The sequence below is a fragment of the Ochotona princeps genome, chromosome 9 (genome assembly GCF_030435755.1).
Source record: "Ochotona princeps isolate mOchPri1 chromosome 9, mOchPri1.hap1, whole genome shotgun sequence".
Classification (NCBI taxonomy): Eukaryota; Metazoa; Chordata; class Mammalia; order Lagomorpha; family Ochotonidae; genus Ochotona; species Ochotona princeps.
The window spans coordinates 43319102-43345877 of record NC_080840.1 but is presented as its reverse complement, the minus strand read 5'-3'; the positions used below and the strand labels follow the sequence as shown (position 1 = coordinate 43345877).

General features: G+C 40.5%; 1 protein-coding gene across 1 annotated transcript in view; it reads right to left on the bottom strand.

Annotated features, from left to right (window-relative positions):
- The window catches only part of XKR4 (XK related 4), a 384360-nt gene that overhangs the window by 129394 nt on the left and 228190 nt on the right, over positions 1-26776 (bottom strand). The window contains exon 2 of the mRNA XM_004580591.2: positions 15691-15890. Within this exon, the coding sequence (XP_004580648.2) occupies positions 15691-15890 (200 nt within the window). The remainder of the gene's footprint in view (positions 1-15690; positions 15891-26776) is intronic.

Sequence of the window (26776 nt, the reverse complement as noted above, 5' to 3'; positions counted from 1 at the left end):
CTAGTGAAATGTTGGGAGGCTGACAGTGGGCAAAGAACAAAGTCGTGAGCAAAACCAAGGGGCAGCGACTGTTTGGGGCAGTACTCATGGCAGGTGTCTGGACCTCAGTTGATGCGTTTGTCTCAAACATGGGAGAACTAATCACTCAGGGTCTTTGTTCCACGTCTCTTCTCCCTGTGGCCATGTACAGATCACTGATGGCAACGTCGGCTCACGAGGTAAATGACTTTGTACACCCCTGTGGGTATCTCACAGCTCCCAGGAAAAGACAGAGAGCAGAGAAAGGGAATACTAAGGGGGGAAAATACCAAGACTGTGCTTGATAATTGCAAGTAATTAAGTAGAGTCTAAAAATAGGCCCCCTGTTTCATATTATGTTCACAGTGATGCAAATCCATAGGCCTTCACAGCTGGGCTGAGGGCTGACATGTTGAGAGCTGATTCTCAGCACTTGAATCAGTGACAAGCAGATGCAATTTCTCTCTGTACTTCTCAGTGTAACTTTGAAGGGAGGCTGGATACCATGTAGCAGAGACTATTCAATGTTAAATAGATCAACAATGGCATTCTGTACATGGCACATACTGCTTAGTCCACCAACACTTGTAAATCAAGTGGAGCAAGAGGGCCAGCCACCACGTGAGTTTTGGGATTCTGTCTTTACAAAGCTGTTGGTCTTCAATACTGAACTCCACTTATGCACTGAGAAAGCAAACTGGTGAGCAATCATTTTGTTGATATCATTAATTATATTGTCTGGCCTCCTCATGTCCTGAACAATGAAGGAACACAGTTAAAAAGTAAAGAATGTAAAAGAGTAGTCTGTAACACTATTTAAGTGTGTATGCAAGAGCATATACTGCCACCAGAGAGCTCTCCAGCTGTTAGGAATACTTCTAATTGTGTCATGTAAGCAATATGCACCATTCCTTCCCTCTAAGGAGTGGACCAACACCAACACCGCTAAACACATATGGAAAAGGGCCAGACTACTGGCCTCTCTTCTGGTTTTGTTCATGTTGGTGTCTCTTCCTTACAAAACATCCTGCCCCTGTCTCTCCACAAAGTGTTAGGAGTCTTTGTGATCCAGCTCATCATTCCCTGATGTCCTCCTTGCTCAAACTGCAATAATGTACCTTTCTATGTCCCCCTGTACTGCCTATCGCAATGGCCACCAGTAGGACATGGTCCATGCATGTATAATAGCTTTTTGTCTTTCTTCTCCATTAGATTGACTTCTTCGAGAGTAAGAGCCATGTCAGTAGTTTTTGTGTCAATCTTGCCTGCATAGAATGCTTTTTTTAAAAACAGAAGATTTAGTTATTACTGTGAAAGTGTTGTAGACAGAAATGGGAGGGATGGAAGAGACAGAGAGGTCTTCTATCTATCAGTTCACTCTCTAGGTGGGCATAACAGCCAGTGCTGAGCCAGGAGAAAGCCAGGAGCTTCATAAGGGTGTTCCATATGGGTGGCAGGGTTTCACTGGGGCCATCTTTCTGCTTATCCCAGAACATTAACAGGAGCTAAATGAACTGACACATGTTTGGGATGCGAGCCAGGAAATGAACTGACACATGTTTGGGATGTGAGGGTCACAGGTGGAAGCTCTATCTACTATGCCTCAATATTGATTCTCAGCATAGACCTTTGTCACAAACCAGTCATCCATTCTTTCTTCTGATCCACACATATCCTTGACTGGTTTCTTTGTGCTGTGAATGGTGATTCCCCTCCATGCCAGAGAGCCCCTTAAATGTTGGAATTATCATCACTCTCACCATCCTTGTTTGTTTTGCCTCTAATGAATGTGTCATTACTTAGAAGGCAACGTACAACTTTACTCTTGTATCATCTTAGGGCGTGAATATTTTTGTTACATTAATATGCCTAACAACAACAACAACAACAAAAAGACAAAGAACAGAACCCCACACAAAACAAAAACAAATCACAACTGTCTAATGCGGAATCTGATATTTCACAGTTCTGTAGTGTTTGACTCATCAGATTTCTCTCATATGCCTTGAGGAATTTAAGTTTGTTTTCGTTACAATTTTGGTTTGAATCAAGTCTTCCAAGAAGTTACCTCTAAAATAAGTTTCATTAAAATTGAACCATTTCTGCTTAGTACCAAATAGGAAACAGTTAGCCTGGACTCACATACACCCTACTAGGTAGGACACGAACATAAGTTACTCCCCACTAAGGTTTTGAAGATTTCTCTGCACACCCCTCCTAAAACTGTTCTGTGCCTCAACTGTTGACATATGCCTTGTTAGAGTTATAAATCAACATGGACTATCCCAAAATCCACCAAGTTCAGTAGAAATTTGCATGAACACTACAAACTACTAAACACAAAAATGAAAATAGACACAAGACAGCTGAATAGTACCCTATAGCCATTTTAAGGTGTATAGCAGCCAGTTGTGTATAAACTAAAATTGAAATGCCAATGAAGTAATTACAGGATGTGGTTAAGAACTTTCATCTTCTAACATTTGGTCACTCAATACCATGTCATTTGACTCCATAAGGTTGTAAACAGTTGTTGATGTTATGTTGTGGCTTTTAATCGGTCAGGATGATATTCTGCCAGCTCTACCTTCAGACCAGAGATGGTCTGCCCAAGGAAACTGTTGAATTTATCTGGACAATAAGATGCTGGACACTATGCAAAGTACATGCTTGCAATGAAAGCATTATGATTGGATTTGAATTGTAATACTGCAACTAAGTGGAGAAGTCTACCATGGGGGGAGGGTACAGGGAGGGGTTGGGGGAAATCCCACAGCCTATGAAACTGTGTTATAAAATCAAATACAATAAAAAAATTGAATCGTTTCTGTTCAAAAGAATATTTAAGTAGCTTGTGAAAGTGGATGCAGTGAAGTAAGAAAGGAGTTATGAGACTTCTTGGAATTCACATAAGAAGCTATTAAGCACACTGACTTAAGTCTCAAGAAATTTGCCATACTCTCAGTATTGTCACATTCATTGTCCTCATCAACTCCCTGTGAAGTTAAAGAAGAAACTTGAGACACAGCAGTATTCTTCCTAGGAAATGTACATGAAAATGACTGATTTAAAACTATGTCTCGAAAACTTTTAAAGTTGCATTGCCTTCACTTTCAGTGATTTTAGGTATTTATTTTTGAGAAACAAAGTCTTTCAAGATTAAGTTCTTTATGTATTTGTCATAGTATTGCTTACTATAGAAAACATACATAACAATTTCTGGCATTAAAAATACAGAATAACTTGAAAAGACTACAGTATATGTGAGAAGTCATTGAAAGCAATACATAATCACTAATCACATATATATTAGTTTAGGTATGTGCTTTTGATGATTTTATCCAAAGCAGAGGTCACAAGTTTTAGTCCATACTTCGATTCTATTTTAACATACTATGTTAAAAGCTGAAAGAAGTCTGTAAATATAATCAAGAAAATATAATTCCTAGGGTTGGCTTTATGGTAGACTACCACCAGCAGCAATGTGGACATCACATAGGAGTGTTGGTTAGAGTTTCAGCTAGTCCATTACCAATACGGCTAATGTATCTGGGAAAGCAGCAGGAGATGGTGGAAATGGTTGGGGCCCAGCCACCTACATGGGAGACCAAGACGGAGTTCCTGGCTGGGGCTTTGGCCTGGCCCAGCCCCAGCCACTGCAGCCACGTACGGAATAGACCAGTGGATGGACTATCTCTTTGCTTTTTCTGTGTCTCTGCTTCTTTCTCCATAATTCAACCTTTGTAACAAATAAATGAATCTTTTAAAACATATAATTCCTAGTTATTTTTCAGTGATAGGAATTTTAATAGTTCTGAATGACAGGACCGTGATTTACGTGTTCTCCCTTGAATATTGACATTTCCTATTTTATCTGCAATTGCTTATATGACACAGAATAAAAATAACACTGAAAAGTTTCATATGTACAAGTTTCACATAAATAATATTTTGAGGAAACTGTATGGCTTTTAAAGTATATAAAATAGCCCTATGATTTTCCACAGAAACTTATCAGCAGTCTGTACTACCTAGCTCAACTAAGAAACCAATTAAAAAAAAACTTCTCAGCATGATAAATGAAGAATTGATGAATCAAGTAGTTTTGGGGGTTCTTCAGTGGTATGATTTTTTCTTACAGTGCCTGCTTGCATACAGTCTGCCTTCTAGTAGAAGGGACAGGGAACACAATTTGTAATGATAATACATGTACAAATGGGTAGTATTTCCAATACTACAGAGGCAATGAAGCAGTGTAAGGTGCTAGGAGAAGCAGTTGGTGGGGACGGGGCAGTGAGTTTCAGCAGTGATGGGTGAGCACAAAACTACATGCGGAGAGAGGCGTATGTGACATCTGGGGCATGACATGAAAAAGGACCAGCGAATGCAAGTTCTTGGTAAGGAAGCAATCATGCTATCTGAGGGGTGAGCCAGCACCACTGGACATGTGGAACCGGGGCGAAAGGCAGACAAGAGGGTATCAAATAAAGGATGTCGTCTCACGTTCACTGCTGAAAGTTTACATCTCATTTTACTGCATTAAGAAGTCATCTGAAAGGTATTTTATTACATTTCATTTTATGACACCATTTCATAGGCTCTGAGGTTCCCCCAACCCCTCCCTGTACCCTCCCCCCATGGTGGATTACTCTACCTTATTGCAGTATTACAGTTCAAATCCAATCATAATTCTTTCATTGCAAGCATGCACCATGCATAGAGTCCAGCATCTTATTGTCCAGATAAATTCAACAGTTGCTTGAGGAGACCATCTCTGGTCTGAAGGTAGAGCTGGCAGAATATCATCCTGACCGATTAAAAGCCATAACATAACATCAACAACAGTTTACAACCTTATGGAGTTAACAGTCGTCTGAAAGTTTTAAAGGCTGGAGGGAAGTGATCAGAACACTATAGCTGCTGGATCGCAGACAGGCTGGAGGTAAATAGAAAGATTCCAGTTCACTGGGAAGTTTACCTGGGCAGTGGTGTGGACTATCCTGGTATCAGTGCTGACACCGAAGGATGGTCAGGTTTTAGAAGTATTTTAAAGTTGGAATAGGCAGAACTTAATAATGAACTTTGTAACAATGTAAGAGAAAAAAAGACATCAAGGACACTTTCCACCTTGATCATCATTAGGAGCCACAACTTAAAATTATGCTGACACTTCACAGAGGTAGAAATAAGTCACACAATGCTAATGTCTGGAGGCAATTTGGAGCAACATCACTGCACACACAGTGCTGGTGGGAATGTAACTTGTACTATCCTTTTGGCCACCACCTAAACATTATATCCTAAAATTCAGTGTGCCTGTACCCTAAGACTCAGCAATAGAAATATGTAACAATGAGTATCAAAGATATAGGAATCCAGTGACCAACAGCAATCATTGAGTAGCTAAAAATAAATTATTCTAGAGTAATAAAAATGCATGGGCTTTAGCTACACACAACTATAAAAATCACAAACATAATGTTGAATAAAAGAATTAATAACACATAAATAAAGATGCTTGTTTCCGTTTACACAAAGCTCAAAAATCCCCAAATTTTCCCCCCAGAATAGTGATCAGACTGGAACCAAGAAAAGTTGTCCTAGTGAGGAGGGGCAGGCACAGAGCTTCTGTGAACTTTGATGGCAGTTTCTTAAAACTGTGTACTTCTCTGAATAGATCTTTTATTTCAAAAGTAGTATTTAGAAATCATAATTGGAAGAGATTTAGAGGATGGGAAATGAGGAAAAAGAGACAGGATAAAACAAATCTTAGAAGTCTGATCAGAAAGTATGAGAGTACTTCAAAGCATTTGTGGAAAATGTAGTCAGGTAACACAACCTTCATTGTGACATAGAGGGGTTTAGGTTGTTGATTCAAACACTTCTACCTCACTTCAGGGAGCCTGGGAGAGAGTCCTTCATCTGCTTCTGATCCAGCTTCCTGACAACATGCCTGAAAAGAAGCGGTGGTAGCTCAAGTACTTGGTGCCAGCCACTATGTGAGAGATCTGGATAGAATTCCTGGCTGCTGGCTTCAGTCTGGCCCAACGCTGGCCATTGTGAGCGTTACTGGAAGGGAACCAGCAGATGGAAGAGCTCCCTCTTTCTCTCGCTCTCTGGCATGCTCTCTCTCTCTCTCTCCTTTAATCTGTTCCTTTCTCTGTCACTGTGTCATTCAAATAAGTTAATATATTATTAAAATATTTTGTAAAGCTTGCTTTGGTGCAAAGATTTGAAATCCAAGCATTTGAGTGGTTTGCACAAAGATCACAGAAAATGACTGTTATGAAATGACTGCTCAAGGATTTCAAGTATTGTTTTGCACTGAAATATATCTGTTTTTAAATGAAAACTTTTCTTGAACTTTTTGAAGTACCATCATAGTGATGAGTTGTCAGGGTTTTTTTCTTGAATAAAAGAACTATTAGAGTTTGTTTATGTGCTGATGACAAAAATCCAGTAGGGGCCCAGCACGGTAGCCTAGCAGCTACCCTGCACGCACAGGGATCCCATATAGGCACTGGTTCTAATCCCGGCAACCCAGCTTCCCATCCAGCTCTCTGCTTGTGACCTGGGAAAGTAGTAGAGGACAGCCCAAAGCCTTGGGACCCTGCACCGGCATAGGAGACCTGGGGGCACCTGGCTTCAGATTGGCTCAGCTCCGGCCATTGTGGTCGCTTGGGGAGTGAATCAACAGGCAGAAGATCTTCCTCTGTGTCTCTTCTCCTCTCTGTATATCTGACTTTCCAATAAAATAAAGTAAAAATCTTTAAAAAAAGTAGGAAGGAAAAATTGATTTGCCAGAGAGGGAGAAAGATGATGTTATAAACAAGACCTTGGGGTAGGTGAGAGAAAGGACCTGTGCAGAGGGGAAGGTATCTGAGAGGAGTGCCCACAAAAGGGGCAGTCCTCCATGGTGGGAGGACAGGACACCTGCGGACAGAAACAGGTAGGTCAACAAGTAGGTCAACAGGTATACTGGCGGAAAAGTAGTGTAGCTTTTGTCTGACTGTTTCCATTCTTTACTGAAGTCAGGAGTGAGGTTGGCAATTCATAGTGACAGGGTTGACCCCTGGAAATGTGAAGACCCTGAAGACAAGACAGTGAATTTTAAGGAGAAGTAATGTGGGAGGGCTGAAGCATGCTAAATGACCACTTGAGTTTTGTGGGCCACACATTTAGGGGGACACAGGCCAACTACCAGACTCAGTTACTGCTTGCGACCTTTCCCATGACACAATCTCCATGATCTAGGGCTCATGCCTTCGACTCTCACAGGTTTTCACTCAAAACCAACTCTAACCCGTTTACTCATCAAGTTTTCTACATGGAAGCTTCAAAAGCAACCAACAGATTGAAGGTGGTGCCAGTTCCCTCCACTCCAAGCAGTGGAGCTGAGAGCCCAGAATCCATTTCCCAGACACTTTGACTTCTGGAAGCCCCAAGGGCCCCACCATAAGGTGGCAGTGGTAGCAGACGAAAGGTGGGAGGATAGGAAGCTTTTCTCTGGCTTCCAGCTTAGATCAACATCCCATTATCATTGGAAATCCAGCCCATGCCTTCAGCAATAAGAACAGTACAGGTGTGTGGTAGGGTTGGCCTAAAGCTGCCTCTGTACATACTTATGTTTGGCTTAAAAGTTTGTCAGTACATAGGGAACTGCAATTTAACTCAATGTGTAAACAGACTGTTATCTTCCATGATGTAGAACAGCTTCCTAAGCTGATCACAAGCAGACAACTATTCAAATCACAGTCAGGTAAGACAGACATGAACAACAAACAGTTGGACTCTCCCTACTTGGATTGCATTTTCCAATATTACTTCCTTGTATCTAACTATAAATATAACCTGTGCAAGTGGTAGGGCAGAGCCTTTGAGCCTTTTTAGGTATAGAGGAAGGTTTGATTCTAGCTATATGCAAATATGGTCCATTAAGATATGTGAAATCAGAGAAAACAGGACACTTGGGATGCTTGGTGAAGTGGCTAAATACTCCTTGGAACACATACATCCCATATTGGAGTGTTTGAGTTTAAGACTTGGCTTTGATTTCTGCTGTAACATCCTGGAATGTTTTTAAGTCTACGGGTTAATACAGAAATTAAAATGTCTGCCTCCCAGTCAAACATACTCAGTTCCTTACCCACTCAGGCTCCTGATTCCAATTTTCCAGTAAAGCAGACCCTGAGAGGTAGTAGTGATGGTTTAAGTTGCAGGATTCCTGCCACCTATGAGGGACACCTGGGCATAGTTTGAGACCAAATCAGCAGGTAAGAAAGGTAAGAACTTTCTCTGTTTACTCTCTCTGTTTCTGCTTCTCCAACAAATAAATTTTAGTGGATATGCAACAAGGTGGAACATTCCACATGGGGGGAGGGCGGGGGGAGAGGTGGGGTGAATCCCAGTTCCAACGAAACTGTATCACATAATACAATGTAATCAATGAATAAAAAAAATAAAAAGAGATCATCATTAAATAAAAAATTGGCATTTGAGGCTATAAAGTCCAATAGTAAAATCCATAGTGGACAGGAGCTCATTGGCAGACTGTACACACAGCTCTCACTCTTGTTCTAAGATGGACCAGTGGTCAGCAAACACATATTAGGCTGCAGAGGGCAAATCAAGATCAAAATCAAAATCAAGAGGGCTCTCAAGATCCCCATGGCTTAGGTCAGGACAAAACCTCCTCCCCGCAGACCTGATGCTTTGAAGCCCAGAGGTTTAGCAACACACCATCTTGCCTTGATCCTACCTGACATTCTCAAAATTGTCCCAAGATTCACCATATTTCATCATGTCCACTGATTTCATCAGCTTATACTCTATCTAGCTTAACTTAGCAAAATAACATAAACCAAAGTTAACAACAATATAGATGTTAAAATGCCTAGTTTCAGAAACAAAGGCCAACTCTTGTTGACTGTTCAAGGCTCAAAGGGCATTGGGAAGGGCATGGCACAGAGGGAACAGAGTGTTGTTGGGCAAGATCTAGAGAGGAACTGTCGTGGACTGCCCTTGTGATACTGGACAGCCTTACTAGACAGAGGGTGGGCCTGGAGTTGGATGTGTTGAATGAGGGAGATGTGAACAGTCATGTGTCAAGTGGAGTGATGGACTAGAAGCACTAGTTGTTCCTTGCAATGTGAACACTGAGACTCAGCATCATAAGAGAATGGACAAAGATCTACTTAGAGACCCACTAAAAAATCATCTTATTGTGTATTATTTCCTCTAGTAAATTAGAATATTCCTTCCAGAAAAGAAACAAACTAAATAAGATATTTATGAGTATGTTTTGTCACATTGCTTATCATGTCACATTGTAAACTTCTGGTAAAATGTGATTTTATTTTTTCGGATGTTTTTTGCAAAGAGCTTCACACACCATCACACACACAATAGATGTTTAATAAATGTGTTAACGAACTAACAAAAATAGCAAATGCAAGGCAGTCAGATGCAAAGGGGCTTGGAACACAGTCCCCCTCACAGATTGGCACTCTCGCCTGCGCTTCTCCTCTGCAGAGATAGGGAGATGAAACCAGACACACTCAGAAGACAGGGGAAGAGGGGAAATGACTCAGGCATGGAGGCAGCGGGGGTCTTTCTTAACACGAGCCAGGCCAAGTTCTACCAGCTCCATTATGATGTGGGCATTGGAAATTCAGGGGTTTCTGATTGAAAGTCTCCATCAGGACATGACAAATGAGATGGCTTTCTCACTTTGGGGATTTATTTATTAGCTGAGTGAGCCTGCGGCCATGTGTGCTGGGTGTTTGAAGGCAGCTCTATTCACTCCTGACTGTCTTAGTAGCCTCGTGGGATGTGAGATGGAAGAAGAATTAGAAATTTCTTCTTTCTTATCCTCTTTTCTATTCACAAAGTTTTCAGGATTAACTGTCTGGCAAAGCACACAACACAAGGGGATTTCTTGAAAAGTAAAGAACTGAGACTGGAAGTAGGGACAAGTGATTTGTTTCCTGCTTGGGGAAACTTTCCTGGGTTCACGGCCTGTGCAAAAGGTGATTGTTGGTAACTCACTCAGTACACCAAAGCCTAAATACAGTTAGAGGATTCAACAAGATTTTTCAATCTTGACAAATGAAGGCAGAACTTGGAAACATATTCTAAGGCCATTTGATAAAAGTGGAAGCATCTAGGTGAACAGACTGGTACCCATTTGTTTCTACTGAGATCTAATGTCTGTCTGTGTCTCCTAGGTGGTTCCTCTACCAAGAGGCATTATGTTTTGCACAATGGCTCCATTGCACAGGTGTACACACCTGCCTGTTAAAGCAGGGGTTTTATTGTGCAAAGTCTATGCTGTGTAGACAAACTCATTGAAAACTGTCCATGGTCATTCTGTAGCTGCTCTGAGGAGCATATTACTTAGCCACATGGAGCATGACAAGGTATAGTGCTGCCTTGCTGGATAAGGCGTGTAGACAACTGCCTGTATATGAATTAGTATCTTCACTACCAATGGTGGGAGACTGGGTCTATTCCAACAAAATCAAGTATAGAAATCTCTTGTTATCCTTTGGGGCTTATCACTTTATTTTGGTATCAGTACACTTCCTCAGATCCCATCATCATGGGTGTTCATATCACTTGTTCAAAAGGTATACTTGTGGAGTAGATGCTTAGAGAAATCCTGAAGATGTGGTGTGGATGAGGAGGCCTTGGTATTTGATGTACCTTGGTATAAATCCCCATCTCTGTTTCTGATTCAATCTTCCTGCTAACGCAAGCTCTCGGAAACAGCAGGAAATGGTCTAGATGCTGGGATCTCTGCCACCCGTGTGAGACTTGGGGTGATTTCCAGGTTCTTGGCTTCAGCTTTGTCCAGTCCCAGCTATTGCAGTCATCTTTCTCTCTCTTTCTTATTCCTCCCCACTCTCTTTCAAATTAAGAAAAAATAAACTAAAGTTGTCTACTTCCATACAACCTACACAATCCTCCCAGATTACTAATAATACCTAACAGAATGAAAATGCCACATAAATAGTTCTTACATTGTATGATTTAGGAAATAATGATAAGGCAACAAAATCTGTGTAAGTGCAGGCACAGTTTACTTAAAGAGAGAAAGAGCTTTCATCAATGGTTCATTCCTCAAATAGGCCCAATGGATGAGGCTGGCCCTGGCCAATGTCAAGAGTCTGAAACTCTAGGTCTTCCATTTGGGTGCAGGCACCCACGCATATGGGTCATATTTAGCTGCTTCTCCAGGTACATTGGCAAGGAGCTGGATTAGAAGCATAGCAGCCAGGACTTGGATAGACATCCATATGGGATTCTGACATTGCAGGTAGCAGCTTAATCCTGTGTGCCGCAATTCTAACCCCTCAGACACAATTTTTTTAAAAAAAGATATTTATCTAGATTGGTGGAAACCCTGGATGAAGAACCCACAGTTGTAGAAAACTGACTGAATTTAGATAATGACAATCAAAACTAAAGCAACTTCACAGATCCCCTTGCCTTGCTGGCCATTTTACAGCATCAAGATTGTCCAACCAGACTTTTACTTTGGTTTGCTTTGGAGAGAGTAAGACATCCTATGTTCCCCATGTATGAAGTCTTGTTTTCTTTGCTTTATCCCAAGACTTTTTAACTTGGTTGTCCTCCACCATTTCAGACCTAGAATGTCTAAAATATTTTTTCCCTAAACTATGTTTCTCTCTTGGTATTGTCTGCCTTTGTTTCATTGGATTTTCCCAGTAAAATACAGTCAGGCCTAGGGTTTCTTCCTGTGTTATTAAAGGCCAATATTTTTCATACCTCCTTTGTAGTACAAGCACATTACATTAATTCAGGTTTCATGATTTCATATTTGGAATATTCTGCCTGTTTTCAACATGCCATCAAAATTTTCACCTGCTCTTTTCCTGCTTTGAAAATCAGTGCCCATTTCAACTCAATCAGAATCTCCATTTTTAGTTAAGATTGCTGGTATCGGCAGTCTACAGAGCTGTATGTGAAGAGACTTTGTCAAACAGTTTGTGTTTATTGTATCAATACTCTTGACAGTCCTGTGAATTGCACACTAGCATTATCCCCAGAACACATGGGTGAATTGAAGCTTAGCCATGGTAAGAAAGTTGCTTACATTCACTGGCTAACATTCAGTGTGCTATGAGAAAATAATCAGCAAGAGAACAAAAAGCTGAGTGGAAACCCAGGAGAGGCCACCCTAAGGAAATTAAGCTGAATTCTAGAAGAGGAGAAGGAATCAGCGAGACTAAGGAAAAGATGAGGGGGGTGTTGTAGAGAAGCTTTAACAGCATGTGCAAAGGCTCTGAGGTGGGAAGGAAGTAGTATTGTTCCCAGAACAGAGAGGAACAGTATGGGTGTAAAGTCATGATCAGTGAGTAATGTGTGCTGCTATAAAGGTCTTTGCAGCCAGCTTGGGAATCTTGCTTCAATACTCAGTGAGTGTCAGAAGAAACATGGACAGCATTAACTACAGGCAGGGAACAATCAGAGTCTAGAGACTGTGACTACTACAAGAAGAATGGAATAAGAGGAGAGGAAGAGAAGCAGTAGTTTCAAGGATCTGAATGGCATGGAGGTGGTTTGCTAGGGCAGTACTATAGAGATGGGGTGACATGGGTGAGTCTGAGACTTTGCTCTAAAATGAAAGTGAAGGAGGTTGAGAACTTTGTTGTCCATCTATGCTCAATGAGCAGAGGCTTTCTCCTTCCCTCCATCCCTCTTCCTCTCTCCCTCATACTTCTTCCTGGTATACTATGCAGTGCTGTCTTAGTGATGTGTGCAGTATAATCTTCCAATCCTTTCTTATGATGCAGAAACATCTGGAACTCCAGATTCATGAAGAGAAGCTAGTATCTTCTGACATGCCTCAGGTGACTACATGAATTGGTAAGAATGGTTGGTCATGCTTGGACTCAGCTGTGCCCTGATTTTCTGTCTTAGAACAGGAGCCACATCGTCCTGCTTCAGCTAGTTGAAACAAAGAAGCAATCAGCTTCTACTGATTCTGCCCTAAATTTGTAGTGTGCCAGAACATCTCAGAACTTCTGCCTGAAAGGCTTAGTGAGCCAGGACAGACAAGAATGGATTTTCACAGCTCTGTCTCTGGGCCCACAGCATCCACTAGGAGAACACAATCTTTAGCATCTGTGTTAAGATGTCATATTTCTTGTCTGATTTTATTGTTCCAATAGAGTGTCCTTCAGAAAGTGATAGATTTTTAAAAAAAAAACACTTTTCATTCTATCAGCGAACTATATTTTCAGAGGGTCATTTACAGAATGACTTGTAGACTTGGGACCCTTCTTCACTTGCTACCTGAGACTCCTTTAGGAATTTGAATTCTGAGTTACTTGTAGATAATTAAACTGTTTCTTGGTCACTGAGAGTTTTGTATTTACATTTCCACCTCAAGAGTTTTGTTTGTTTTAATACTAAAGATATTCAAACTGTTCAATCTGATTCTTTTTACCACCTTTCTTTTTCTTTACCTAAAGGGAAAAGCTTGACTCTGAGCTCTCATGATTTACCAGCTGGGTTCCTCTCTCAAGTGAGACGGCTTGGTGTCTCTGCTCTAAAGACAAGTTTCTTGAAAAGTGTCCAGGGAATCACATGGTATTGGTGGAGTTTCTCTCTCAGGGCTGAAGCATTTATGGGTTGTTGTCTGCTGTGTTTTCACGCTTTTGATCTGGTAACACAACCTGTTATCCACATAACCTCAGCAAAAGAGAAAGCACCAGTGAGATCTGGTGAGAGGGCTATTTCTCATCTGATGTTCCAGGGCTTGCTTGCATTGACCCTGGTGATCTGGGATCCATCTGCCTTTAGCCCTTTGTGGGAATGACACAGAACACGGTTCCCCTGCAGCATATTGAAGCTTGACAGCCAGGCTCACCTTGACTGGAACAAACTCTGGCACAGAAAACCCACCTCATCTGCTTGGAGTGTGTCCAGTGTAGCAGATGAGCTCGAGATGCCAAGGGTTAGGGAAAAGCTAAAACTCCAAGAAATACAGACTGAATCCTATGTTAAAACGGATACACACTGAAGACTCCTCTAACTTTTCTGTTTCTTTTCTGTTAACATTTTACATACATTTCTCATACTAAAAGATGATTTTAGTTTCTTAGACCACCTCTTATCTTCCCTCCTCTGTGCTCCATCATTTGATGAAGTTTTTCCTCTAATTTTCTAAGTACTTCTTAAAAAATAGACACTGAGTGACCTTAGGTTGCAGGAAACTTTTTGCAACCTGCTTCATCTGTCCTTGGGTTTTCCTTATCTAGTTACAGATAGTTCAAATGTACTCAGAAGTTGCCAAATTATTCTGGAGATGAGTAATGGGTTCATGGATAAATATTTAGTTCTATGTTGCTTTCAAATTCACTTGTCTGCTTGTTCACTGGCTGTTTCTTCCAGTTCATGCCAGGTACCACCAACTCAAGGACTGAAAATGTTGCCGTGAGGTCTGCGGATCATTCAGTTTCACATGTATTGTTATCTTTGGGAAGCCTGGCCTAGGAAGAGTGTGAGGTTTACTCAAGTCTTAAAGGCAATGGGATAAGCAGAGTTGGACCCTCTGCTGCAGAGGTTGTGGCCTTTTAAGGCTTACAGGACAGTGAGCAGCCACCCACAACTGATTTGTAGGCACCCCCCGACCTGCCCTGCATTTTTCCTTTCTATGCATAGAAATCACTTTATGATTCTTTCAATTTGTGTTTCAGCACCTGAGAATCACATCCTATGGTCTGTTTCACCCTTCTTTCAAGCTGCTTAGAACAAACCACTTCCAGTGTGAAGGCAGGGCAGGGATCTGTGAATAAATGGGTTGATGGCTGAGCATGTACCAGTGGTCTTTCTTTTCCTCTGATATGCACCTGTGCACTTCTTCATCCAGAGAAAAACACTCAGGCCATGCTGATGTAGAGACTTCTCAGAGCAACTAGATTAATGCTCAAGCTGAAACCTGGCTTAGAATACAACAGCTGTGTGTATACATACTCAGAGGTAACCGAGGGCTCTGCTGAGATTTAGCAAAAGGAATGCAATGCCAGACACTAACTGCCTAACAGCATCTATATAGTGAAGGGATGGCAAGTGAACAGGAAATGCTTTATTCAGAGAATGACCTCATAGGCATCATCCTTCCATCCATTTCCCACTCTTTCTACCCATGCTTGGTCTTGTTACCTTATTCTAGAAAGGAGGTAAAAAGCAGGTCCTCAGGAAACAACAGGGCAGCAATAAAGGAAGGATCTTATGGATGAGGTTATCAAAGAAGACAACAGAACACAAAGTATTATCCAAATCTTATTTCTATACTAAAGAAAGACAAAGCATATGTATGTGATTTTGCTCTCTGTAGCATTTGGAAATTATCATATAAGAAAGCCTTCACTGTTTTTTATCGCTGTATTGACCAAGTATGAAATCATCACATTTTGTTTTCTTGCGAAGAAGGCAATGGGGAGGCAAAAAAGAATGATCTTACTATTTGTTATCAATGGCTAGTGATGGTGAAGAAAAAACCATACATTATTCACAAATCATGAGTGCAACAGCAGACATATAACAGGCCTGGGTCAACAAACGGTATTGGGACAGTTCCTTGGATTGTGAAAAAGTAGCCAATCTTTCCCCAAATTCAGAAACCAAATTGCAAGCCCTTACCTTGGAGGGCCTGTAAGCTATGAGTCTGTACGATAATGCAGAGCTGCAGGACCAGCTGTGGAGCACTTTCCAGAAAGGTGGCTAGCAAATGCAGCATACTCACATCAGCATACTCATACACCATTTTCCAGTAAAACCTCCATCTGTCATTCTCCCCACTCTGCCGGCTTCGAATACCTAAGTATATTGTGTGGAAATATCTGGAAAGAAAATATGGAAAACAGAAATGAATGATAGTTTGCAGTTCAAACTCCAGGACTGTTTTTCTGCAAGCCCCCATCTTCAAGCCAGCACATAGGTATTGACCTTGGTGGCTTCCCACTTACAGCCTAAGGTGAGCAGTGTAGCAGTACTATTATTCAGCAATGTTCTCTTGCGGGAGTCACAGTAGCTCTGATTCTCCTGAAAGGCATGCCACCGAGTTGCACTATGATGATGCATGAGGTACAGGTAGGTGTTGGACACTCAGGTGAAGAAAGGTTCTGCTCTTTTATTTATTGGTCTTTCAGAATGCGCTACGTCTTAGAACCACATACATTTTATCTTGTGAGTTCCTCTATGCCCCCAACAGGATTTATGAAGTAGATTTCCTCTAAACCCCCACATAAATCTCAAATACTAAACGATATATACTTATAAACTTTATTTATCTTTAAAAAGAAAAATTCTTATTGCTGCACACTCTCAACCTGTAAAGTGAGAAAAAAGTATAGAACTGAATCCACCGTATTCTTCACTGAGATTAAATAGTTGCCAATGTATTGCCAATTTTTTTCATTTCTATCTGCACTTATTGCCAGCTGAACATTATTTTTCTTAAGATTCATTTTTTTTTTATTACAAAGTCAGATATACAGAGAGGAGGAGAGACAGAGAGGAAGATCTTCCGTCCGTTGATTCACTCCCCAGGTGAGCCGCAGTGGCCGGTGCTGCGCCAATCTGAAGCCGGGAACCTGGAACCTCTTCCAGGTCTCCCACACGGGTGCAGTGTCCCAAGGCTTTGGGCCGTTCTCTACTGCTTTCCCAGGCCACAAGCAGGGAGCTGGATGGGAAGTGGAGCTGCCGGGATTAGAACCGGTGCCCATGTGGGATCGCGGCGTTCAAGGCGAGGACTTTAGCCACTAGGCCATGCCGCCGGGCCCTGAACATTATTTTGAAGCAAATCTTAGATATAACATTATTTCATTTGTATTGATAACTGTAGAAAATAGCTTAAAAGCTATTATCACACTTATAGTGACAATAATTTTAAAATATTTTAAAATACTCATTTTAAATTTTCAATCAGATATAATTTTTAAAGTTTCTTTAAAATGAAATTTAAACAAGGTCCACAAATCATTACTATTTGATATATGTGTTCATGTTGTTTAGGAGAGGAAGATGAGGGAAGAATGAGAGCAAAGAGAGTTCCCTTCTGCTCATTTACCACCAGATAACAGCAACCACCAGGGGGCCAAAGCTGTCACACATACACTCACACAACACATGCAGCACACACACACACACACACACACACACAGACCTTCCATCTGCTGTTTCACTTCCCAAATGGCCACAACAACTGTATTTGTCCTTTGTGTTTTCTGAAAATGGTAGTTAGTGCTAGAATGTTGATCAGATTTGAGTTTGATCATTTTGGGCAGTTGATGCTGTGCATGCTCACCAGGAAGCACAGTATCATTAGTTGTCTGCTTTGATGTTATCATCCACTGGCAGTATTGCAATCAGGGCCGGAAAATGGTGATAGTCTGAGTTCATCACTCTCCTTTATTTTCCAGGTAGAATGCTTGCTCAGTGCTTCGTCAATGTCTGTTGTATTGCTTGTCTGAAGCTTTTTGCCTATCCAGATGGCTCAAGCAAAGCACAAAGGGACAACATTCCCAAGTCATTGCTTATAGACAAGTATGTGGTTATCAGTGGCACCCTGGGTTGGGATAAGGTGCTTCTGCTTCTGCAGATTCTGAAGTTTCACAGTTTCCGCTGTCTGTGAAATGACAGAACACAGGAAATGCAGAAATTCTCAGCTCCTAAGAGTGAGGGACGATGGAGAAATAGTAAGACTAGAAAATCCTGGGCTGTCTTTTCATGGGTAGATGCAAAATATCTGCGTATTTTGCACAAGGCAAGACCTGCAGTTCATTTACTGGAATTTTTTAAGTCTGTGCTTTTACTGTTTGCTAGCATCAAATGTTTCCACATCAAAGTCTGATCAAAATCCGATACTTGTCCTGTAAGTTAATTGACCTTTTTGCTTGGATGCCCAAAGAATATTTTGTTTCTTTTTAAAAGATTTCTAGTTTTATTAGAATGTATCCTGACATTGATTCGGGAGTGCAGTCTAACTCTTCATTATAAAGACTCATGTTTCAATACAAAAAGGTGTCTTAAGTCACTGTGTGCGGTATTTTGTTATAACTCATTGCCTTAATTTTCTTTGAGAATTCTTATTTATATCTGTTCTAACATCTTCCTATATCTTCTACTAGTTTTTCTTGAGTCCTTTTCATCTCCATTTTTTTTAAATTTAAGCTACTCTCTTCCTTCCCATCTACTGTTTATATTCTAACTCTGGTGTTTGAATAGTGTCACCTCCTTTAAGGTTGAATTTTAATTCTGACCTGCTTTTTTAAAGTTAAAATTCTGTGTTGAGTTCTGTCATCCTTCTTTGCAAGTCACGCTTTTCCTACTCCTTTCCTATTTTTTTTTAATTCAGGCTTACATTGTTTATAAATAGCTCTTACACGTTTGATAATTTCTTTCAGCTCACCCTTGAAATGCCAGCTCACGTGTTTTTCTTTTCCTATTTTGTGCACATGCCTTTTTTTTCTTTGTCTGAAAAGTATCATTTGTCTTCTTACTTTGTTTTCTTACATTTGCTCCAATCTTTTTCTTGTTCATTTAGTGTTTGTGTACTTGTGGGAGGGGAGTGCTAGAACAACTGGCTGGCTTCACAGCTCTAGAGACCATTCCTCTGTGGTCACCCTGAACATCTTCTGCCACTGTCTCCATATTTGTGCTCATTTTAAGGCTCAGAATAGATGCAGCTATAAGGTGAAGTTTTCTATAGAGCAGGTTAGAGGGATTTCAACCTTATTATGAACAGATCATTGCTTCTCCCCCCGCTGCCAAGTACAGCTTTTGGTCAGTACAGTGTGAACTGCTGCTGTTTCCTTTCTCATATCTCCACATCTTTTCACAGTCTCATTCTTTCCATAGGATAGCTTTCTGATATCCTTGATACACAAACTCACTTTCAAACTAACAATCTCCATTCGTTCATCATCAGTGATTCCTCAGTTCTCCGTGAAGAGGTACCCATTTACCCATCGGTATTGGCTTCTCAGGTGGTTTGAACGAAGTTCTGCAAACTGGTGGCATGCGCACACGAAGCCTGTTATCTCCAGTTCTGCAAGCTAGTAACCCAAAATCAAAGTATCACTTTTGGTTTTTATGAAGACCTTGAAGAAATACACTTTGTCCCTCTCTCCTGTCACTTTAGGTGGCTTGCTGGCAAGCTTTGATATCCTTGGCTGTGAGGTGCACCAATGCTATCTCACCCTTCATCTTCATATGACTTTCTTCCTATGTGTGTGTCCACTTCTGTCTAAATCCCTGATTATGGTTTTTTAAAAAAGATTTATTAACTTGTTTTGAAAGACATGGTTATGGAGAGGAGAGAGAGAAACAGAGAGAAAGAGAGAAATCTACCATCTGCCAGTTCAATCCAAAATGGCTGCAAAAGCTGGGCTGAGCTGATCCAAAGCCAGGAGCCAGGAGCTTCTTCCAGGTCCTCCCTCCCTCCCTCCCACCATGAATGCAGAGCTCTAAGGACTTGACCCATGTTCTGCTGTTTTCCCAGGTTAAAAGCAGGATCAAAAGTGGAGTGGCTGGGACAACAAACTGGTGCTTATATGGGATGCCAGGGCCACAGATGGAGGATTAGCTTGCCACTGCCCCAGCCCCTAAATTCCTGATTTTTTGAAGCCACACTCTGTACTTGATGAGAACTTACTTCAATGATCCCATCTTAATTTGATCATGTGCAGAGACTTAATTTTATTTCCAGATAAGGTCACATTCACAGATTTTGAGTGCTGAGACTTCAACATCGTTTGGGAAGGGATCCAACTGAAGCCTTAACACTCTTTCAACTGCCTTCTAACATACCTGGTACAGTGCTTGGGCCCCTGCATTCACCTGGGAGACCAGAAATAAGCTGCTGGCTCCTGGGTCCTAGCTTAAGTCGGGTCTAGCCCCATACATTGTAGCCATTCAGGAAATGAACCAGTGGACAAACGTTTTCTCTCCTTCTTTGTCTCTTCTCCTTCTGTAACTCTCCTTTCAAATAAATAAGATACATCTTGAATTACCATTTTTATTTTTATTTTACCAAAAGAAAAAAACAGAGAGAAAGAGAGAGAGAGAGAGAGAGAGAGAGAGAGATCCTCCATATATTTCTCTAATGTGCTTAGGAGGAAGCCAAGTACTTGAGCCATCACCTGCTACCTCCCAGAGTACATGTTGGTAGGATTAAGAGTCATTTTAAGTGTACAGCTGTATAGTGCTTTGCAGATTCACGCAGTTGTGCAGTAATCACTGTCAATCATCACCAGAATGCTTTTCTTCCAGCAAAACTGAAACCCTGGGGACCAGCATCGTAGCTTAGTGGGAAAGCCAGCCCGTAGAGCTCCAGCAAAATCCATGAATCTGCTTCGTACTAGCCAGGTGTATACTTACAATGATTATTAAGCCTTTTAAGTCATAACTTAACTTTAAAATTTACTATCTTAAAAATAAATATTTAAAAAATATTTTTTAAATTGGGAGCAGTGCTATGGCACAGCATGGTAAGCTCTTGTTTGCAGTGACATCATCTTATATTAACACTGATTCAGATCCAGCTGCTCTATTTGTTTTTTTGTGTATGACTTTTAAATTCTTCCTATTATTTCCTATTATACAATTTTGTAGATATGGGACTTCCTTTATTCCCCTCCCCCCGATTTTCCTTTGTGTTACTACAATACAGTCCTTTACTGCATTCATAATTCCAATATTCTGCTATTTACATGTTTTGTGACTTTTCAAATATAGGTAATAGAAGAAAATCTAGCATCAAATTGTCAAGGTATGTTTAACAGTTTCACTGGGGATCCTTTTTGATTTGGGAGTAGAGATGCATATTACAGTGCTTCTTCATTTCCTGTTATTCTAGTCGCTCATGTACAGTATGCTTATGAGACTATATTATGTATGCACTTGTTTACCTATATATCTATTTATTTTGTATTTTGCCTGAAGATTGCCTTATATCAGACAGAACATATGGTATTTGTCATTTTGAGAGTGGCTTATTTTACTGAGCATGATGATTTACAGTTGGAACCGCTTGGTTGCAAATGATAGAATTTCATTCTTTTTTGATGGCTGAATAGTAGGTGCACCAACGTTTCTTTATCCATTCCTCTTTCAACAGGCATCTGGGTTGCTTCTATATCTTGGTTATTGTGGATTGTGCTGCTATAAACATAGAGATACAGATTGCTTTCTTGCAGGTAGATTTCACTTCATTTGGCAGAGTGCTATGTGGGTCTATGTCACCCTTATGGAAGACCTGAGTGGCGTTTTGGACTCCTGAATTTGGTCTGGATCAGCCCAGGTAGTTGAGGCCACCTGGGGAATGCACCAGCGGAAGGAACATCTCTCTGCCTGTCCCACATTCTCTAACTTTCAAGTGAGTAAATATATTTCAAGTAAATAATTATATTGTTAAAAACATTTTTAAAATCATCATACAATTATTCATCATGCATATCCTTTGGTATCACCAAAGGATAGAGTCCAGAATCCCTGAGGATGCTAAATTCCAGATGCACAAATCCTGTAAGAGTTACAGTAGTATTTGCAAATAAACTATGCAAAGCCTTCTGTAGTCTTTAATTAATCTGGTTTCTAAGTAATAGGGATTATTTATAATGCAAGGATATAATGCAGAATAAAATGCAAATTCCATGCAAACAATTGTTACAGTGTACATGCTATTATTTAGGGAATGGTGATACAAAATGTCTATATGTGTTCATTATAGATGCAGATTATTTTTTCATGTATTTCCAGTTCATGATTGTTTGAATCCATGCATATGGAATCCACGTATGTGGAGGGCCAGCTACTCACTAAAGCAAAAGGCCAGTTAAAATGGTTTATACAGTAGATCCCATCGATAACTTCAACTATGTGAGCAAATTTCAGAATGTTTAACACCAAAATATTAACGTGTCAATTTCTGGGTGATGGGACTATGGGGTTATTGTCTCTGAAACTCACAAATTGGGCTGTAATGAACTTTCATGCTAACATAGCATTGATATTGTGGAAACGTTTTAGATATTTTTGTAAAATTGTTCTCTGAAAAGACTACCCATCAGCCGTGAATGGATGCCCTTGCTTTCCTAAACCCTTGGGTATTATCACTGAAAGCAAAATCTGCCGATTTCATGGGTGAAGAATGACATATACTTTAATTAGTGAATCTTATTCTCACTGAAACTTCATATTTATTGACATCAATTGATTACTTGTTTGGTGATTTGCCTACAGGTTATTTTCAGTTAAATTTCTTAATTTTAAGGTTTTAATCCCCAGAACTGGTTTTTTACATTGACTGTGGTAATGAAATCTTTGATCTACTTCAGGTTCGTATTTTATATTATAAGATAAGCTTCATGGGATTTAGGGCTAAGTCACACAAGATCACATAGTTGACAAATGGTGATTGGACCAAGATGTGAAACTTTCTTAAGCAAAGCCCTACCAACGTCCATCATATTCATTTAGCTTCAGTTATTCTGGAGTTCACCATATGCCAAAAAAACACCAACTCAGATAGAATTCACCATATTTCTGCTTAGAGACAACAGGTATAAAGGATAGGAATTTGGGTTCTGGGCCCAGAATAGGGCTTCAATCTTGGTACTGCATGTTCCAGGATTCTGGGAACTATTTAAGAGTTTCTAAGCGTTACACTTCCATTCCATTAAAAAGGGAAGATGCTGTGCAAGCATTGTTGGGCAATAGGTTAAGCTGTTGCTTGCAATGTCTGCAGTCTCTGTAGCTGATTTGAGTTCCAGCTCCTCTGTGTCTTACCCAACTTTCTACTAATATGCATCCCAAGAGGCAGGAGGTGATACTCGTTACTTGAGATCCTGCCACCCACAAGGGAGACCTGGTGAAGTCCCCAGCTCCTGACTTTGGCCTGCCATCCCTCGCTGCTTTGGGCATTTTGCAGAGTGAATCAGAGGGCAAAATATCTCTCTTGTGTGCACTTACTTCACTTTTGCCATTTCTTCCTGTTGCTTTGCCCTTCAAATAAACAAACAACAAATAAAATAAATAAATAAAAAGAGAGATGTTGAAGTAATTAAAAATAAGATGAGAGTTTTTTTTCATACAGTGTTTAAAATACAGCTTGGGATGTCCACATTCAATATGAAGTACTTGGGTCAAGTTCCATCTGGATTGCTGATACCAGCTTTCTATTAATGTGAATCCTGGGATGCAGCAAGTACTCTAATACTTGTATCACTGCCATCCATGTGTGAGACTTGGATTGAGTTCCTGGCTTCTGGCTCTTGGCTTTGGCCTGGCACAGTCCCAGCTCTTGCAGATATTTAGAGGGCAGATAGGTGGATGGAAGTTCTTTCTAATTCTCTGACTTTGTTTCAATTAAAATAAACAAATACAAAATTGTTTATTTTACAAACATACGCAATGAAGTGTATAAATTAGCAGTGATTAATAAATGCGTGTTAGTTGTCATTAAGATATTGTTTTTTCCAAGAATGAATCAGAGAGCAGCAATAATATCCTAACCTTTGATTTTCCCTTCAAGTTACCTGGGACCTAAGATATTTGGAGACTTCAGGATATGTGGAGTGGAGACATGTTATTTAGAGAACTCAAAATCTACGGACAACCATGCTCTTCTCATCTGTATCCTTCTATCTACCCACCTATTTGCACAGTTGTGGAGACTGCCAAGCAGTCTTGTCTTCTTAATATGTGTCGATTTCACTCATTAAAAATGTAGCTATACCCTTCCTCCTGTTGCTAAAGCTGCACAGCCTCTGAGCCAGTCTCCCTGTGTGAGGTAGAGGTAATGGTGCCTCCCCAGGGATGCTGTGCGGGTTAGGTGAGACATTGTTTCACTCATCACATAGGTTAGTTATTAAAGCACTTATCTACAACTTTCATCTTTTTTCTTTGACAATAGAAAAAAATGCTATGCTTACACAGCATTACATATCATTTTCTTTAGCATTTTATTTTGGATAGTGCTTCTGTCACATTACATTCAATTGGATTGTGCTAGATTAGGCTCAAGCGGGGTCTGGCATTCCAAGGAGAAGGAAAGCTGTCACCACCCCGAACAACAGAATGATGCCACTTCCTGATTACCAGGGAATCCAGCAGTGTCCAGTTGAAGTGGAGGTGAGGGACCATTAGGGGTTTCCTTCTGAGGATTCTGTTTCTCTGTGTGGGTGAAATATAGCATCTCTGCGGAGAACATCAGGTGCCTGGGGAGTTCACGAAATGAAATGCTTCAGTTCATTGGAGTTCATACAGATGGTAGCTGGAATTTGCATAAAGCCATAGCTACAGTTAAAAATTCAGTATAATTACTGAAGAGTATCATTTAAGAGGGGAAAAAAATTCAAAGCGCTGCCATCAAGACTGAAATATGCCCTGAGCTCGAAAGAGCAGTGGATTAAACACGCAGCTCTCATTAGTGCTAATGGGAGATGCTCTTGATAAAAGCCCTCTCTGAAATGTCACTGTGTTCTGTCTCCTCCTTGGAGGTAAACACATTCCCAAGACACTGGCCTTTCTTCCTGCAGAACAGATTCATTTTGTGATAGGGTCATTGTTATCAGCGAATGAAAGATGCAGTTTTGCGGAACACACACAAGGTCACCAGGAAATCAGCACCAACTTGATCCAAATCATCTCTGTCTAACAACACATTTTATATTTTCCTCAGCATTTTGTATGATGTACACACAGACACAAACAACTCAAGCTCCTGTAACACAGACCTGGAATCAAGTTCAATGACAGTTTAAAGATTAGACTGTATTTTCACATCAGCTCTTTTTCATCAACCTGGACTTAAATCCTATACCTCCATATCACTAACTTCAGACAAAATATCATCTAGCAGAAACAATACAGATGGGGAGAGGAGCAGAAATCCTAAACATTCAAAATGCCAAGCATAACATAGCTAAGACAGCTAATCTAGAATTTAAAGTGGTTGTGATAATCCTTACATTTCTAGTGGGAGAATGGGATACATGTAGTTCATATTTCAAATAGTCCATATGTAAGATTAATATTTAAGTTCTGAAATGACACTTGACAAAGTGCTATATGCTAACTGCTATTACATCCATGGCACTGAAATATATCCAAAGCACTAATAGATGTGGATAGTACCCTGATATATTCTAATACTGAATATTTTTTTACTCTCTTTTAGAACATGAAAAATGCAGCTGTTAGTAGCTTTTAATTTTTATCATCAAGAAAATATTTTGTAAAAGCTTTGTAGAGGGTCTTCAAATAAACAACATTAATAAGCAGTGATTCCAGCAAGAGGCATTTGTTTTGGTTGCCTGGCTATACAACTTTGCATTATAAGTTGAACGTGTTTGTATGTATATTCACATATATTTGAAAGCCACTGTGAAGTAACACACTTGTATGATTTGTCGCCTTAAATTAACAGGTTAAACAGCAGCGACCACCATAATACCACCATTTTTTAACCCCAGAACATCAGAGTGCTGGCTGCCATTTCCAGGCCATGTTGAGTAATAGGAAATGTGACATCAATGTCTGGCCTGTTTCTACAGCAGAAAATTTTCCTGGTGACTTTTGTTTGAACATTAGATTATACTTCCCTTTGATCATCCAAAGGGAGGAAAAATATGTATTTGGGAAGAAAGAGAATGAATGGATGATTTTCCAGTTGACACAAGCAGTAGGGGACCACAGCTATGCCAGAATGATTGGGCTGCCTTCCACCCCAAGGGGATCCTAGGGAACTGTCACCTGATACTTTTAAGCCACCTTCTCACACAGCCCTACCTTTTGTAGTTGTCACCATTGTCTTAGGGAAACCACTTCTAACCAGAGGCACTGAAGTTTCCTCCAAAAGATCTGGTGTTGGCAGCAGCTCTCCCCAGTGCATATCAGACACATGAACAATAAGAAAACAGAGACAGGACAGTGTCCTAAGGGCCCTAAACTCTGCTCCTGGCCACCTTGTCCCCCTTTAATGCACTGTCACTTTCCCAGGGACAGCACTGCCTCTCAAAGGTGCTCTTTCTCTGCTCACATTTGACCCAAGTGCTGTCCAGCACAGACAGAAGATAATTAGAACTAACTTGTGGACTTAAGGAACAACTGCTCCTGTAGCAGCATTTCTATGTACAAGCGTGGAAGCCCATGTAAAGTCAAGTCACACTTAGTTGGCATCTGGTCTTGGATAGAGGCCCCTTTGTGTTGACTGCATTTTTATTTTTCCATAAGAATAACATTTACTCACAACATATGGTCATCTCCCTGTTTTCCATACATACCTCTCATAAAAATATTTTTATGCAAATGGTATTGGAATTTCCTCAAACTGAGGGGAAGATATTGCACAGAATTCTTTTTCCCTCTGCTCAATGTGTTTCCCTTGTCAGGTGACGTGGAGACGGGAAGGAAAGTGACTGGGCATGGAAGGGAGGGCTTTCAGCCACTGTTAGCACCCCGCAGCAACAGGTGCCTCAGCAGGAGTGAAAGAGCGTTTCTCTCTACGTTACTCTTTAATACAACACTTCCCTATACTAAATGTTTACAGCAAAATGCGTTCACTAAAGTGCAGACAAGAAATATGAGGTAAATACAGCAGTGATTGCTATCTGACATAATACTGACATGGTAACTATACTCTAAGACCTCATGTGACGAACAGATTATGAGCAGAAATTATTACCAACATTTTAAGCAAAAGAGGGCTATTGGAGTAATTGCT